The sequence below is a fragment of the Sinohyriopsis cumingii genome, chromosome 12 (genome assembly GCF_028554795.1).
Source record: "Sinohyriopsis cumingii isolate HCF-2022 chromosome 12, ASM2855479v2, whole genome shotgun sequence".
NCBI lineage: Eukaryota > Metazoa > Mollusca > Bivalvia > Unionida > Unionidae > Sinohyriopsis > Sinohyriopsis cumingii.
Genome location: NC_142972.1, coordinates 46770673 through 46789129, shown reverse-complemented (window position 1 = coordinate 46789129; position 18457 = coordinate 46770673). Strand labels below are relative to the sequence as shown.

Below are 18457 nucleotides of genomic sequence, written 5' to 3'. Positions count from 1 at the left end.
GCAATAATCTAGTTTCTTTACTACCCTCCTTGCGGTTTTAAACCGAATCATTATTTTCACCAAAATAAAAATAACGATAATTGGTCTGTGGCAGGTACAATATATAAAACTATTTTAATCATAACTCAAAAAGAAACAAGATATAAAACCTTAACAATTTCTTTGTCAACCCAGAAGTAATGCACGAGAGAAAACAATTAAAGTGTTGGGTTAAAAAATTACGCTTCCATTGGTCTTAAAAGTATGGCTGAAAGCAGTGATGATGTATGATGAGGTGCTTGTACTTCTGTTTTTATATATAAATAACTTTTTTAATGTCTGAAATGCCCTCAGTAAACCGAACACCTCTCAAAACCGAACATTAAATTTGGTCACAAATATTTTCGGTTTAGACCAGTTAACATAAACAAAGAAAAATGTACTCACGTCTGGGCTTCTTCTCACCCTCCTCTTTGTCCTCTTTTCACGTCTTCTTCTTCTTCTTCTTCTTCTTCTTGTCTGCTGTTAGAGTTTGTAAGTGTAGTCTTTTTTGTTTGATTGTTATATTAGCTAACTGTTTTAAAGACTTGGCCACATGGATTACAAAGCTTTCCCATATTACTTAATATGTTTGTTTATATGTCCTTGTGTGGCTGCTTTGGTTTTTCTATCATTTGGTCTGTATTCATGGGAACCATTAAATAAATCAATCTTATAGTCAATCGAAATGAGTCAGAACTTTAATTTTTTTCAAAACAATCGGAAACAAACTAACGAACTCTTTAATGAAATAAGTGTGCATCATATGATCGTATTTTTTTAAGTAGTCAATTAGAATTTTTTTTACTTCATACTATTTTAGGAAGGAACTCATGTTATTCACTTTTAACACAAACATTCGACCCGGTGTAAGAGATAAAGGCTCTGTAAAAGATTGCAGATTATAGAAACACATTTGTGACAATATTCCTTGATTTCGAGAGCAAATTCTCGTTTGCGTTCTTTACAATGAATATCGACTAAAGGTTATCAACAGAGTCGCAAAGGATTCAAACACTGAGGCGACCAAACAAACTTTCCACTTGGACGGATCAGGAGAGGAGTGACAGAGCCGATGCCCCACCCCCACCCCCCACTAAATTAAACTATTATCGCAAATCACAAGGCATGTTTGCAAGAGAAAGTTTCTTTACAGTTAGATAGTTAAAACTATGCACAGGAAACACTTAAAATGCAGGAGATTATGATGACATAACCTCTTGGGACCCCACCAAAAACGTTATGAATGGTGAACAAATACATTTGATACACCGCAACAAAAGAACAGAATTCGAAGAGAAGAGGAATACATGTGAATAGCAAGCAAACATTTCTAAAGATCTTATCATTGACATATTGGATGGGCATAAATAAGAATTAAAGCCAAACAGGAATGAAACTTTAACCGGGTTCAAGCATTTTTGTGACAATGTAACGATTTGCGAGGTGCTCGCTAATGGTGATATAAAGGAAAATGAAGGTTAACTTTGTTAACACCAACAAGAAAAGAAAGCTTTCATTTAGAGATAAAATAATGTTCTTGTTTACTCTCTCTCTCTCTCTCTCTCTCTCTCTCTCTCTCTCTCTGAATGTGAGTATGTGAGAAAGCGTGCCAGTAGCTTCTCGTCGGTCGGTGGCTCTTTCCGGGATTTTACCGGGTTCTTCCTCCACATTAATACTGGCCGCCATGCATAGCCTATCGTGTGCTGAAAAATGGCGTTAAACTCTACAACAACTACAACTCTCTCTCTCTCTCTCTCTCTCTCTCTCTCTCACCATTTACAATATTACAACCCCACCCCATTAATTACAACTTTGTGACTGATCCCAGGCTCGATAAACTGAGGAATTGTCCTTTTTCGTTTGATAACCCTATCATCTCGTTCGTAAATATTATATAGTTCCATTCGCTTTCAACAATGCATTCAATATTTTCCCTACACCATGTTTTAAATTCGCCATGATACTAATTGTTTCCACATTGTTCAATATATCTCGGCTATCGATACTATTTATAAATAAATCTTTTTTAAGGCGATATGCCCTGTACCCTATCCCGCTGTACTAACGTCAGTAGCCAAGTCATAAGAATGTCGTTTATGTGGAGGGGAGTTGCGGGGTTGGCAGGGGATCCGGACAAGTCACGAAACTTGTTAAGCACTAAATCCAAGCTAAACTTCAAACCACCGAAATAATAATAATAATAACAACAACAACAACAATAAAAATATACACAGTACTTCTTTTTTGTTGACATTAGGAACTTGATATTAGTTAATCTGAAAGTACGACGATTTCAATGATTTATAGCTCTTTCGTTATTAGAGTTAAAGACTGTCGGAGTTCTGGGACTTTACAGGTTAAGTTTCATGCTCAAATATTCTTTGAACAATAGAGGGCCTTGAGACGTAGCGCTATAGCTATTATTGCATGTATTGCTTGTAAATCAATTACTCAAAAAATGTGTGTGTCTACAAATAACCTGTACATTTCAATGTTTGCTGATGGTCCAAACATTCAATTATAAATTTATCTCTGATATGCCTTGAAGACAAGTTATGGTCAACCAGTTTTTGGCATGAAAATATTGACTGCACTGGAAGGTAACCAATAGTCCGTCAGCAAAATCAACAATACAGAACTCATTAAACATTTTCTCTTCTGCTGAGGCTTTGCTATTGCTTTCTAATGAATACAAATAACGTTGGTTGCGAAAAATCTCCAGTCAGAAATATTCCGTTAACAATGGATAATACCGCTGTGATTTCAAACAACTTAATTCACAAATCAAATTTCAACTACATTAATCAATTATTAAGGTGAAAACGAATGGGGTTTAAAACATATTAGAAAAGAAGTAAACAAAGTTATAACATTTTTTATAGACAGTAATTGAACAAAACTTCAGTACAGTATGGTGTGTGTGTGTGTGTGTGTGTGATTTGGATTTTTAACGTAGCTTGAACAATTTTTCAGTCATATCGCTACGATGTCTGCAGTGTGACCGCTTATAGTGATGTCTAGCATTGGGGCATCATGCCGCAGACATGTAGCATGATGTCCCACCCAGTCACACTATCCTGACACTAGGCCGACCAGTCCTAACACTAACCTCTTAATGCTGAGCGCCAAGCGAGGCAGCTGTTAGTTATATTTTTGTAAGTCTTTGGTATGACTCGGCCGAGGATCGAACCCACGACCTCCCGCATCCGAGGTGGACGCTCTAACCAATAGGCCACCGGAGCGGTTGGTATGATTTGTAAGTTAATAAACTAAGATACCACATTTATATACAGTAATTGTAACAACGTTGCGATATTCAGCACGTGATAGGCTATGCATGGCGGTCAGTATATCTGGTGGAGGAAGAACCTGAGAAGACCTCGGGAATAAAACACCTACCCATGTGAAGCTACTGACAATCTTTCTCACATACCCGAGACTCGAATAGAGGTGTAATATGAGTGATCGGTAAAGATGAACGATTGGACCACTCGGTCACCCGGATTCATTTTAGCACAATATAAAGATACATTGATCTAAAATGGGCCATGAAAGCTTTCCATAAAATCAGTAATTCAATACCTTAAATTGCTTTAAAAACTTTATTTAATTAATCTGTGAAACATATTGAGAAATAATCCCACGTATATTCTGAAGTGACTAGTTCAGTATTTCAGTTGGGAGAAAAAGCAGAACAAAACTCAAAATATTGATTTCATACTTTTCTGAAAAGCTTGATCATGTTTTAACTATTTAAACTGATCATGAGGGAAATAGAATAGCAACTTTTCAATGAAAAGTGCTCAGTTGTACAATAAAACTATTGTGCGTTAAAGTCTTTGTCTGCACGACAAAAGAGATTTGCTCAGATCTTATGAAACAAAGAACTGCATTAAACATAACATGTAGAAATATTCTCAAAAAATCAAGCAATAATATATCGTTACGTTCTAAGCGTAAACGAGGATCACAAAGTCAAGGCTTTTCAAATAATAATAATTTCTGAAATGCAACAATTTCACTTTCAACTTTTTGGGCAAAAAAAAAAACAAACAATGAAATCTGCATAAGCCTGTGTCTTTAGACTTTGTATTGGATCAGCTAAGGTCCCACTAATACCGTCTTCCTTTTAAATCAGTATGTATGAACAACTCACACTGAAGCCAATATGCTGACCTTGTTATCATGCTCTAACACCACAACAAGCCGACATCTGATCCGTAGAGTGTATATATCATAAATGGTTGTAACCCCTTACACAACCAATGTAAACTGAAATTAGGGTTTATTTTTAAACCTCAACTTGCTTGTTGTTTATAATCATGTGACAAAGTTCCAAGGAAAATGTTTAACAGTATTCCATCAACTCATTAAAGACCGCAGAGCACATTGCTATGGTGACTGCTTCCGTTTTGACACCAAACTTTTTCCTGGACGTCTGCGCTGCATTTGATGGCACGAGGAAATGTCTCATTCTTCGTAGAGTCATATTTGAAAGCCAGATCTAGGTTACACATCTCATCTGCTCCTCCCAATCTACAGAGAGTTTTGAATAGGGAACATAGACGTGTCAAGCAAAATAAAGCATTCAATATTTTTTCTGAAATATAAGACACATTAAGGAACCAAATTTATAAACTAATTAACTCATTTTTGCATGGTTTAAAACAAAAATGAAGTTGTTTGATAAGTTCATAAAATGCGTTTCATAGTTACAACTTTGTATATATGATTATCTGAAATACCAATTACAATTGTTACAGTTGAAATGCAAATTAATCGAAACTCGTGTAAACTGGATACAGCGAATTCCAACGGCCACTCTCACTGCAATAATTAGCTTCTATAAGAAAATTCACCATTGACAGATTCAAAATGTATTAGATAATTTATCTAGACAAGGAATATATATATATATATATATATATATATATATATATATATATATATATATATATATATATATATATATATATATATATATATATATATATATATATAAGAAACACAAATCCACTTACCCGAAGTTAATTCTGTGCGATTCCATATTCCTAAACGTACATCTTCCTGCCTGTTATATATACATATATACATACATATATATATATATATATATATATATATATATATATATATATATATATATATATATATATATATATATATATATATATATATATATATATATATATATATATATATATATATATATTTACAACGTAGTAAGTCTAGATCAATAAGGAAAATTTTCATAATAAGTATTTTCGACTAGCACCACAGGCGTGTATGCGTAGCTTGAGTGAGCAAAGAAAAAACAAAATGTGCTAAATAAAAAATGAAAGGAACCAACAGTACTACTGCACTGTCAGACCCATCGACCATGTAAAGCATTAATGAACGAGTTAAACGTGTATGCTCAGTGTGCGTTGAATTGGTCCTGATCCGAGGCATAAAATGTACATTATTTACGAAAGCAAGCCAAAAAGTACTTATCGAATGTTTTCCATGAAATAATTTTCTAAACATTTTCAGAAAGCAACGATATATCTTTTAAAAACTGATAATATTAGAATCGAAAAGTCAGGAAGCGTAAATTTTGCTGAAACCTTATTTGACTGATGCGTGTGAGCAATTAATTCAATGAGAAGGCGTTACATTTCCGAGACAAAGTTTTAGTTTCAATAAATGAAACACTGCCATTTGTCGTGGTAATATATTTCCCGTATTGATCATCCGTTAATGACATGTCGTTTTTAGAGATAATGCAAGTTACCGTATTAGCCTTGCTAAACAAATGTTTTAAAGTTCGGCAACTGTAAACGGACTAAATATCTAAGGGACTTGCTTGTCTTTCTTGAATATACATAGTGAAATTCGAATCTAAGCTCGATGATCATGAGGAACGTGTTAACTATCTAGTTCCAAAGACGACGAAGCAAGATATACTTCTGACGGAATGCATTAATCAATGCAGCTATTTATTAGTAGTAACAGTAGTAGTAGTAGTAGTGATTCATCATATCTATTTCATTAAACTGAAACATGATGAACATCAATGGTCTCTTTCTTTATCAGTATTCCATTAAGAATGCTCATGAAAGCGTCTCCGTCTTGTCTTAATCTGAAATTATCAGTGGTGTTGACTTTGTGTTTCTGTTGGCAGCCTGCTTAAGTATGAAGCAGTTTTACAAGACTAATTGTATCCTACTATTCACTGATGCTTGTTCAATCCAATTAATAATAGAAGGTTCTCATATACTTGTATGGATAATTGCTGTTTGGGGAAAAGCTGTAGATATAGTCGTTTTTATGTGCATCAGTAATAGTCATTTTTGGTATGCATTAGTTAGTCATTTTTGTTATGAATTAGAAAGTCAGTCTTGTTATGCCTCAGTAATAGTCATTTTTGTTATGCCTCAGTAATAGTCATTTTTGTTATGCATTAGAAAGTCAGTTTTGTTATGCATCAGTAATAGTCTTGTTTGTTATGTATAAGGTAGTCATTGTTGTTACGCATCAGATATAGTCATTATATATATATATATATATATATATATATATATATATATATATATATATATATATATATATATATATATATATATATATATATATATATATATATATATATATATATATATATATATAAACATACCAAAATGTCTCCGGATCTGATATCGACAGCTTCTGACAGACTGGTCTTATCCTGTGTAGAGATAGATGAGTGCAAAAAATCAACAAAAATGAACTATATATATAGATATCAAAACGAATGAAATAGAATGGTCTCTAATGGATCGATATAATTTAAAGCATTTTTATTTGACAACATTAAAACAATATATAGGAAAATTTGTTTAGCTTTGGAATTATCGAGATTACTTGCTTGATCACTGTCCTTAACAGTTCCGATATATTTTGCCGTCCACTGAGATAGCACTTTGATGTCATAGTTGTTCATGAAAGCCCTAATAAGAAATAGATTCATCTAAGGTCATCGTCATTCATTAAGGCCCTAATTAGGCACAGTCTCATCTGACAAAATATAAAGCCTTAACAAATATAGGCTATATACGTGACGTCATTAGACTTGAAAAAGTATTCACCGTTATGTTCATATAACTTCGCTCAAAGACTTTCAGTCAAATCTACGAATGTTCTGTACAAAAAGAAACTACAAGAATGGTGGAATGGTCTTACCTACACTTTTTCTGCATCAACGGTAAAGCTATGCTGTACTAATACGCTTCACTAAACGCGCTTAGACGTTTCATCCGTTATGACGTCATGTTCGTCCATCTTATTTACTGTTACGGTTTCGCACTGTGCAATCATTCACTAAACATGGAAATAAACTACACAACCTTTTTATTATCTCGATTACAGAGGAGTGCGATGTAATGTTTAACGTATTTAAAGCATGAAATAATGTACGTTTACTGGTGACTATGGTGGAGGAAGGTGTTTGTTCGCTGCACGCACTTGTGACCCATGAGTAGTGAAGGGGGACACTTTACGTACAATGGGAATTAGCATTAAAAACACCCTTGGGACACTTTACGTACAATGGAAATTTAACATGGAGAAAAATCGTGGGACACTTTACGTACAAGGGGAATTAACATGGGAATAAATCGTGGGACACTTTACGTACAAGGGAATTTAACATGGGAATAAATTGTGGGATACTATACGTACAAGGGGAATTTAACATGGGATTTTTTTTTTAAAAAAAAGTTTTTTTAAAATTTAAATTTAAATTTAAATTTAAAAAAGGGGTAGGCAATTCAAAAGACTATCTCTTTTCGAGAAATATGGCTGGCCCTGAAAAGGGCCTTTGGGTTTTCTTCTTCTTCTTCTGCTTCTAATTTCTTCTTTTCCTCCACCAACTTCTTATTTTATCTCCAACACTCTTTCTCTTCTTTTTTTTCTCCTTCTCTTCTTTCTTCTCTTCCTCCTCTTCTTCTTTCTTCCTCTTCTCATTTTCCTCTTCTTTTTCAATTTTTTCGTTCCATGTTCTTATTCTTATCTTTTCCTCTTCATCCTCCTTCTCCTCCTTGATCTCTTTCATTACACCACTAATCTTGTCCTTTGCTTTCCTTAAATTGTTAATTTCCATCTTTACACGATGGGGACTATAGGAATAATGGTCTTCAACCAGTCTTAATAGCATCTGTTCCATTATTCCTAAGTTGTCTAAAACGTCTTGCAAGGTTTGTAATTTGTCCATTTGGTTTGACGCCATCTTCTTTGTATTCTTTGCAGAATGGTTTGAACGACGAATACTGTGGGTTCTTATACGAAAAGCGCGTACGTGAAGGAAAACATCCCCCTAAAACATAAAATGGATCTTACCTAGATCATGACCAAACATCGCGCGTACGTGAAGGAAAACATCCCACTTTTCTCATTTCATATAATATAACCCTAACTATACTCTCCACATTTGCTAAGAAACCCATAATCTACTATTCACACCAACATACCTGAGCTCTTACAAACACACAAACACATACACTTCCACTATTAATAAAGAGTTAGTGTTTATTTTCACACTACTCTACCTACATACATTGGCAAATTAATAGTTATTTCTTTTCTAGAGTATTGGGTAGCCCTGAAAAGGGCTGTTTTGTTTGGAACTTCATGGGCACCTGGTTAATGGTGGCACCTTCCAGGCCTGGCGCCACATACACATCTTATCCCCCAGTTACTTTTTACCTTTTGAGGGGAGAGAGCAGAGGCAGGATATGTTGCTTCAGAATCCCAATTTTCACTCTCTGGGATTTTGAAATTTCTTCTCTCCTTTTCCTCCTCCTCTTCTTTGTTTCTTCTTTCCTCTTTATATCTTCTTTCTTCTTCTTCTTTGTTTCTTCTTTCCTCCTCTCTTATCCTTCCCTCCTCGACAATGGCTTCCGCGGCCAGTTCATTTAATATGCGCCTGGCATATTCCAGATGCACATGAAGCTCCAACAGTTTCTCAAGTCTCGTGTTCATTTTTGGCGTTGATCAATCAACAAGGGTAGCTCGACTGCCGAACGAGTTTCAATTTATAGTGAAAGCGCGTACGTGATGGAAAACATCCCCCTAAAAACATAAAATTCATCTTACCTAGATCATGACCAAAAACAACAACAACGCGCGGACCTAAAAGAAACACTCTCTCACTTTTTTATGCTACCCATCACTTCAATAGACTATCCACATACGCAAAGCAATCCAATCTAACCCCTAATATACACCTCAAGCAGCCCAAAAAAAACAAACATCATTTTAATCTACTATCCACACCAACCTACTTTATGACTTACAAACACAATCACACAAACTCATACGCTCACATTTTTAAAAGCTAGAGTTAGTGTTTATTTTCACACTACTCTACCTACATACATTGGCAAATCGATCGTTATTTCTTTTCTAGAGTATTGGGTAGCCCTGAAAAGGGCTGTTTTTTGTTTTGCTATGGCATTCTTTTTTCAGTTTCTAAGAATGCGATGTCCTCTGAGGATAGACTTTCTGGCAATAGGTCTGCTTCTTCGGAAAGAGAAGAAGAATTCTTTGGTGTCGATACGACAATCGACAAAGCCTCTGTCAGCTTCAGGTTGCTGCTGCTGTTGTTGCTGTTGCTGCTGTTTTTGAAGTCTGTACTTCTCTGTCCATTCTTCTTTCTCCCTGTTCATTTCTTCTCTGAAGAGCTCTTCTATCAGGTCTTCAGTGATTTTTAACATTCTCACATTCTCTATTTCTTCTGGTTTCGGTATCAGACTGTGTCTGACCCTATGCAAATTCACGTAGGCTTCGTTGAGCTTAGCTAGTTTGGAGCACATCTTCTTAGGAGGATGAGTCGACAATGGATGGCTAGACTGGGAACAACCCGGTTCTTAAAGTGAAAGCACGGACGTGAAGGAAAACATCCCCCACACGGTTTTCGAGCCGCAACGTTCATGAGAGGGATAGTAAGAAATTAAAGAGCATCAATCCAACATTCTTATAGCTAAACAAACCACAAAGGCATTTTTTTCAAAACACAACATTTTTTATTCAAAAATCACTTAACACTAACTAACAACAACTCTAACAATAATCCAACATTATAACATCAAACAATTTTTTTCAAATTACAAACATTTTTTTCTTCAAATACAATCTACTTTAAACAAGGCTGACAACGTTGTGAATGAAATTGTGATTTCCACTGTTCGAAATCATTAGGCCATTGATGGACACTACGTTTCCTAGCTTGAGACAAAAGATAAGCATAATGGTCACAAAACCATCGATCTACTTTCACATCGTTTCTAGCAGAAGAACGAGGATCGAAATGAGTCACTAAATGTTCTAAGGAATAGCCCAGGTTGCGATGATGCAGAAAATACACACAGTACTGTCCACACACCAAGGAATCTGTGCCTTGTAATTTCACGTTATTGAATCGGGTGGTTTGAGCATTTCTTCTCATAAAGTCAATGATATCGTCTTCCAAAGGGGGCAATCCATACGAATCGAAATATTCCACATAGCCTTCTTGAGGAAAGTAGACGGCTACCCAGTGGGTTCCTGGGAGATGACTATCGTCCGTGTTGATCACGTAAGCTTGATGGTCTTTAGGTTTGCGATGAGGGAGTTCATCTTTAGCACAGACGACAGGATTCCAAGAAGCCGTATACGAACTGTGGTTCAAAAGGTAATAAAGTTCCCAGGTATCCATTGTTTTCTTCTTCTTCACAGGTAATAATACGTCGTCAATTCGATCCTGACTTTTTGCTTGAAAATGTCTGACGAATAAACGGTTATTCGTTCTGTTTCCTCACTCTGATTCAGGAGAGCTTCGATACGATGGATCTCTTGAGTGGTTAATGCTGGACAAGAATGTTCACGCAAGTCTTTATACCACTGGTGCAACACGTCTTTGTTCGAGATGAGGCTCCAAGCTTCGTCCAGATACTCGTCCAATTTTTCTTCTTGACTCAACATCAGGCATTTATCGTGTTGAATTTGACTGGGATGATCGTTTTGACATCCATAGCAATTTTTCTTGATCAATTCCGTCATTTTGTCGACCAAGTGTTTGGCAAAACAGCAGACTAAATGGGCTTCTTGTTCTGGCCATCTCGACTTCATCATGATATCTTCTTCGTCTTTGTCTTGAGATTCTTCTCCTTCCACGGTCTCCTTACATTCCATCTCCAAAGTTTCTCCACTAGGTAAAGAGGGACAACAGTCTTCCATGGCTTTCTAATAATCTAGAATGACTTCTCTCAAACTGTTGATTTCTATGGTATTATCGAATTCTGCATACAGGATGACGTTCACTGTCTTGTCCAGTGGCTTTGCAAACTGAAGTTCCACACGAATCTGGCCGGATTTTATAGGGTGGAAATGTCCCTCGTCGCTGCCTTGGTCTGGAGTAAAATCGAAAGCCCACAAAGCATAGCCTCCTGCATAATCGTCATACGTAATGCCGTGAGTGGTGTTGGTTCCTAACTGGCCGGTGGCTTCGTACAGGGACAAGTACGATCTCAAGTAATTGTTCTTGGCAAAGTCAGGTTCGAAAGGTCGGGTACACAAGGTCTTGCCATCACGACTGACTTCGATTTTCTTCACTAAAAAGTGTTGAAAGTTAAAAGGATTTTTTTCGGCATCTCCGTTGAAGGCTGTATTCTCGACGATACCAACTATCAAACGTTTGGGTAACTGTCCTTGAAACAGATGATCTTCGGTTATGGATTGCAGTCCAGCAGAAATGGTGAACGTTTTCACTTCCACGCGTCGGATGGGATACTTGGCGGTCGTTCTGCTCAACGTCTGACTGATGTCGTTACCTACTTTAGGTAGCACTTCCACACGTCGCACGTAGAGTCTGGCTTCTTGGATTTTGGTTTTGTAATCGTCAGCACTAGCCAATAAATGGAAAGCGGTACTGCTCCGATTCAGTCTCAGGCGAACATTCACCCCGTTCAGCAAATATTTCTCTTGCAACCACATGTCCAAATGCAAACGATCCATCAGTTCTAAACTCTTTCCATCTTTGATTCTGTCTCTTCGTTCTACAAATCCCCCATTGTGTTCTTTGGTTGTATCAGTTACCAATTCTTCAAACTGGCCTTCATCGTCAGCTTCCCATACCACACAGGCATTGAGATGAGTGTTCTTGGCATCTATTCCGTACGTCAAGAGATTTTCCAGGTAGGCCCGATAAGGGTAAGTATCCATGCTGCTGCTGACCAGTTTGTTGTTCAAGTACAAGTCCACTCCACTGAACAAGGAATGCATGAAATTGTTGACGGGAGCTACTGCTTCAGTGTCTATATCACCTCCTGTCTTATCTACAACTTTGACTTTCAGGTACAAGTAACTGCTATTCAGATCGATGTAATCTTCGGGTTGTCCTTTGATTTCAAACTCGATGGGAGTGGAATCAGTCAATGAGGAGACGGGATGAAATTCCACCCACTGGGATTCTTGCATCGTCATCATGGTGGGGGGCATGGCAAACAGATCCAGTTCCGTCTTGGAACAAGCGCAAGACTCTCGGTGCATCATTTTTTGTTGTTGCTGTGTTTCAATAATCGAAAACGTCTAAGTCTCGAACGGTTCTTCTTTTTTTGGCCTTTCTCGCTTGAAGTCTGGTGAAAGGGTGTTTTCTTCGTCGTCTCTTTCTGCCTTGTCCTTGCTGAATGCCTGATTCGGTAGCGTGCAGGTCATTTATAGGTGTCTCTCGTCGACCCAAAATGTCTTTGCCTGTTTGCAGCAAGACATTTTTGCCTGCCCTCATGAAGGCTTCTTTAGGGTTTTGTTTGTCGATGATGACATTTTGGAGAAATTCTTTGCCTTGTGTCAGTGCCGCATCTTTCAAGGCGTGCAATCCTCGTGTCACCATCGGTTTCAAGACTGGAGCCACCGAACGAAAGGCCGATTTTAACATGTCTCCTAAACCGTGTCCTCGCTGTCGAGCCACCCCTTGGTACACTGGATACATGACTTACGAGTCGTGAGAGAACCGTTTTCGAAAATGGAGTTTCACCGTGACTTTTCCTTTGGTGAATGGAATATTTTGTCCCAAATCTCCTTTTATAGTAATGTTGACCGTGTCCAAATACGACTTGCTGACAGGCAAATAGTGAGGATGGACAAATTCGCGGTGGACGTGGTAAGTGTTTCCACCTTCCTCGTCAGCGTTCGTGGCAGAATCCACTTTGAAAGGAATGACACGCAGTAACGGCACGGAGGTGTGTCCCACCACGTTGTATTCCACCACATCGGAATACACAAAGATCAAATTCAGTCCTTGGTTCAGTTCTACCGGGCTATTAAAATACTGGCCAAAAGTCACGTTGTCGTAAATGATGGGTAATTCGGGTGGTGTTTTTTGTTCTAATTTCTTCCTCAGCTCCATGTTACCGCCCAACATGTCAAACAATTCAGGACAAAATTCAATGGACACGATTTTACTTCGCTCAAATTTCATCAAGAAGCGACGAGCTACTTTGTGGTACTCCAGGGTGACACTTTTGTTCTTGACAATGTCAAAAGCTTTCCCAAACACGCCATTAAACCTGGAGGCTATGGCGCTGACCAAATGATGACCACTGAAATAATAGCCTGGGAGAATCACAAAGTGGTAGGTCCACGTTTTAGTTTTCTCATTATAGGTTTTATTGTCATATTTGACATTCTTATCCAAGTACTCTTGCAATGGCTCGTCATGAACTTCCACATCGAATTTATTTTGATTGGGAATGACATTGTGAACTTGGGTCGGGTGAATCATTTCCACTAAAGCCACTTCCCAATGGGCTTCGTGATCTAAGGGGATGGCTTGAGGTAATTTGGCCGTGTAACAGCACAACGTGTTGTTGGGAAACACCTCCATGGAACTGTCACTGGGTAAGGTTAAGTAAAATTGGTTTTGGTGACTCATAATTCCAGAGTTCTGTGACTGTCCGAGGGGTTAGTGGATGTCAGAGGCGTGTCTCCGCCCAAAATGGGGTTCTGGTTGTGGTTGTTATTGGAGTGGTGACTGACACTGGCACTGGACACAACGTTCCCGTTCGAGGAGAATTTCAGGGAGGGATTGGGAAGCAGGTAACCGATGCAACTGCTCAATAAAATGGTCCACAATTGTTTGTCTCCTTGTTGCAAACACAAATTGGCGATGGCTGCCCCGATGACACAATACACCACGAAGATTTGGCAGAAAAAGACGATTTGCGTTTTAGGCACACGTTCTCCACACCACACCCACAAGGGTTGTTTTTGTAAATCTTGCACAGAAGAACTAGGGGAAGAAGGACTGGTCGACGTAGCTGCGTCTGCTGCTGTGTGAAAGGGCATGATGGTCACTTCTTCTTTTTATAGTCGATGACTTGCGAAGCGTCGATCCAAGAATCGAAACTGGGTGGATATCCTTTCCAACGTACTTTGACTTCTTTGACACGTCGTTTGCCCACTTTACGGGTTCTGCGTTCGAGAATGCTTTCGATGTCGTACACGTCGTCTTCTTTTTTGGTGACACGTTGTAACTCGGGCAAATAAAACGTTCCTTTGAGTACTTCTCCGTTCATGTCTTCCAATTTATAGACGGCAGGATGACGGCCATGCACTCGTCCAGTGACGCGAAACAATTCGGTCGTCCAGTTAGGTAAGTAACCTTTGTCGAAAGTGCGTTTGGTTTTGCCAATGCGCACCCAATCTCCTACGGCCAACTCTCCACTTTTCTTAGGGACAGCCCTCGTCGGGGACGTACCAAACAGGCGCTCAAACACCAGCACTTCGTTGTCGGGAGTCACGTCTTGCGGGGCACGTCCGATGCTTCGATGGTAAGATTGGTTGTACGCTTGCACCAGGTGCGGTAAGATGTCGATGTACTTCAGAGTGTGGTGATGCGTAAAATATTTCCACATGCGTTCTTTCAAAGTGCGTTGAAAACGCTCCACGATGCTGGCTTTGGTTTCGGGATTCTCGGTGGTAAAAAAAGGAATGTCACGTTTCTTTAATTCTTTTTGGAAAGCTTGGTTCAGAAATTCGGTGCCTTTGTCCGTTTGCCATCGAAGAGGGTGACGACCGCTTTGTTTCAACACCCGTTGCAGGGCTCGCACTAACTCGCTGCTCGATTTGGAAGTCAAAGGCACGACCCAGGCAAATTTGGAAAAGACGTCGATGACACAAAACAAATATTTGTAACCACGATTGTAGCTGGCCAAATGAGAGACATCGGCTAAATCGGCTTGCCATTGATGATCGATACCTTCCACTCGGGTGCGACTTCTGGCAAACTTGCGTCGAATGGGTTTGTGTAAAGTGTAGGTAGCTTGTTCTTGTAACCATCGTTGCACTTGAGGTAAACGGAGACTTTTCAGTCGGGTTTTGGCAGCACGATACAATTTTTGAACTCCTGCGTAACCTGCAGGATGGGAGGGATCGTAGTAAATGCTAGCTAAGACTTTTTCCATTTTTTGTGTGGATTGGTGTCTTAATAAGGCACCCACTCTTGGAAGAGGCTACTCTTTTTCTCTTGGGGTATTTTCTTGGATTGCAAGGCTTTGCGTGTGCGGCCTGCAATAGGTGTCGAAGAGGAGGAGGATGTCTGAGCGGGGGATATCGGTTCTTGTTTCACTTCTGTTTTCACTTCTGTCTTCACTTTCTTTTTCTCTTGTGAGGAAGAAGGGGTGGCCATCATCTTTTTAATCCATCCAATTCTGGAGGTAGGTGGTGTTGTTAACTTGCGTACTTTTTCGGGTGGAGTTTGAAATCCTTCTTCTTCTTCTTTTCCTTTTTCTGTCTTGACCACTGGTACTGGTACTGGTACTGGTGATGGTGCTGGACTTTTCATCAAGGTCTTAAAATCTTTCAAAGTGGGTAGAGCTGTTTCGTCTAAAGCTTTCTGGTGAAAGAGTTGCAGTCGTTGCAAGAGTTGACCGTACTTTTGCGATTTTTCTGTTTCGGACAAATCTTGGCGATCCATCAAGGACTGCAATTCGTGTTGTAACTGGGACATCTCGCTCAAATTGGGATTGGGAGGTAAATGCGGGGTGCGTTGTTCTTGCCACCGATGGTATTCCATCCATCGTTTGTAAGGCACTAAAGCTAGTTTTCGTCCTTCCATGGGGTTGTCAGGGGTGAATTCTGAGATTGGGACTTCCGAAGGCCTTTTTATCTTGCTCCCATCAGTCCTCCCAACATGGTTCCCAAGACTCCTTTCAGTATGGGGCCTAACAAGAGAGGTAAAATGCCTCCACGTTGGACCAACATCTTCTTTTTTTGACGAATGGGAATTTTCTTTTGAACCATTTTCCGAAGAACGTGACGATGTTTGCCTAAGCATTGTTTCTGGTGTTTGGACAAAGGGATAGTGCCTTTCAAAACGTTCAAACAACATTCGCACACGGTATCGATGACCTCTTTGGAGGCCGTTTGAATGAGTTTTTTTCGTAGGGGTGGAGAAGCTTTGGACAGGACAGATAACAGGTCCCCATGTTTGGCTAAACGTGGTGGTAGTCCTTTCCTTTTCTTTCCTTGGGGTTTTCTGGAGGGTGACATCTTTGAGTCTTTAGGAGCACCTAAAAACACTGATACCCTACTCGGTCACAGGCCTTTTTTATACTGGAACGCGTCGCCACTGATTGTCTTTACGTTTTATCAGTTTGAGGACAGGCATGACACGTCGTGCAGGGGTACGTAACGGACTAAATCGAGCCAGTTCTTGCTTGGACAAATCCAGTAAACTTTGTAACATGCCCGATCTTTCTTGAACTTTGATTTTGGGAGAAAGTACTTTGTGAGCAGCAGCCACTGCTGCTAAATTGGAAGGTCCTGCCACTGGGGAAGCTCTTTTGGGGGTCATCAACGGAGAAGTTCTTGGTGTGATCAACGTCTCCAAGTACTCTTCAGTTCCTGGTGACATCAACGGAGAAGTGGACAAACGTGAGGCTGCCGGAGACGTTGTGGCAGGTCGTGGCTTGCGAGTGTAAGGTTGCGTCCTGGCCGAAGTGCCTCTCTTGCGACTAGTTTTCTTCTGTGGACTTTTCTTTTTTTGAGGACTTTTTCTCTGTTTCTTTTTCTTGGGGCTTCTTTTCTTTTTTCGGGGTGATGGTGGTGGTGTCTGGTAAGAGGAGGGTCCTGCCACTGGAGAAGTTATTCTTCTTGGGGACTTGGTCTTTTTCTTTTTCTTCTTGGGGCTTCGTTGAACTTTTGTCTTGGGGATAACTTTGGGGGCATTAGGATCCCATCTTAAGAGTGAGCGAATGATGACCCCTCCTAGAGTACCGCTCCCTCCAGGTTTCAAAATGATTTGTTTTTTGGTTTGAGTGTCGATGCGGGGATCGGCCAGTTGGACCAAAGCGACTTTGTTTCGATCGAAAAAGCGTTGGGTTTGATGAGGAATCTGAATGATTCCTTGGAGTAATTGACGTGCCGTCACCGTGAACCATCGTAAGACTTCTTTGAGACTAGCTTCTAAGACACGGGCTCGTGTTTGTGGATCTTTTTCTCGGCTGATGCCATACAAGGCACGAATCAATTTGACGGGAAGATGTGACTGAAGGGACGTCATGTTCACACTGTGTGAGACAGACGAAAAAGGGTCTGAGGTTTTTATAGATTTTTTTCATGGGAGGAGTGAAATGAAGTCGAGGACGGAGACGTGTACAGGACAGGCCCTCCGTCTTGGCACCAGTGGTGAAACAAGTGGGTACGAAATCGCAAATCCTCGGGGGTCGTAGGTTTCAAATCGACGAGTAAATAGGCGTGTGGCGTTTGAGTGGCATCGTCGTACGCCTGAGTCAGCCAAGGCGTTCCTAACTGTTTGGCTAAGACTTGCACTTGCGATTTATCTCGAGGGCTTTTAAACAAGACTACGTAATGCGCATTGAGACTGATGGTGCGATGGGCTTTACTTTGTTGAAACAAATTTTGGGTGATGTAAACGACACTGGCATTACGGTGATGCCCTTTGCGCGTAAACCACAATTTAATTTCTTCTTCGTCTTCTCCTAACATGTCGTCGAAAATGACCAAATGGGTTAGACGGGAGTCAGAGACGATGCCATCGTCTTCTTTAGGAATGCCTTCCACAAACACGATGGAATCGCCTTGACTTTCTCGCAAGAGGCTGTACGCCGATTGCCACTCTTTGTAACACCACACGATCCGTTGAGGGGGCCGATCGATCAAATGATGTTTATGTTCGATCAAACGTTTGACGAATTCGGTTTTGCCCGAACCGCTAGGTCCAGCAATGAGCATGTTAAAGGGATGGCGAAGATACAAAGCCTCCCAACTGGCACGATCTAAGTGTTCGTCGATGACTTTGACAGTAGAGGAAGAGGGAGCAGAGACAGCAGAGGTAGCCATGGTATGAGAAATGTCACTTGTGACACGAAAAAACAAACAAGACAAGAGTTTATATACTTTTTCAGAACACGTTTATTGAATG

General features: G+C 39.6%; 1 protein-coding gene across 2 annotated transcripts in view; it reads right to left on the bottom strand.

Moving 5' to 3' along the window:
* Positions 1 to 3609: 3609 nt before the first annotated feature.
* The window catches only part of LOC149786382 (putative peptidyl-glycine alpha-amidating monooxygenase pamn-1), a 53558-nt gene continuing 38710 nt past the window's right edge, over positions 3610 to 18457 (bottom strand). For both annotated transcript variants that reach the window (XM_089976801.1, XM_089976802.1), the window contains 3 exons: positions 6677 to 6727; positions 5043 to 5092; positions 3610 to 4557 (listed from right to left, as the gene is read on the bottom strand). In XM_089976801.1, the coding sequence (XP_089832927.1) occupies positions 4392 to 4557; positions 5043 to 5092; positions 6677 to 6727 (267 nt within the window). In that variant the 3' untranslated portion in view covers positions 3610 to 4391. The remainder of the gene's footprint in view (positions 4558 to 5042; positions 5093 to 6676; positions 6728 to 18457) is intronic.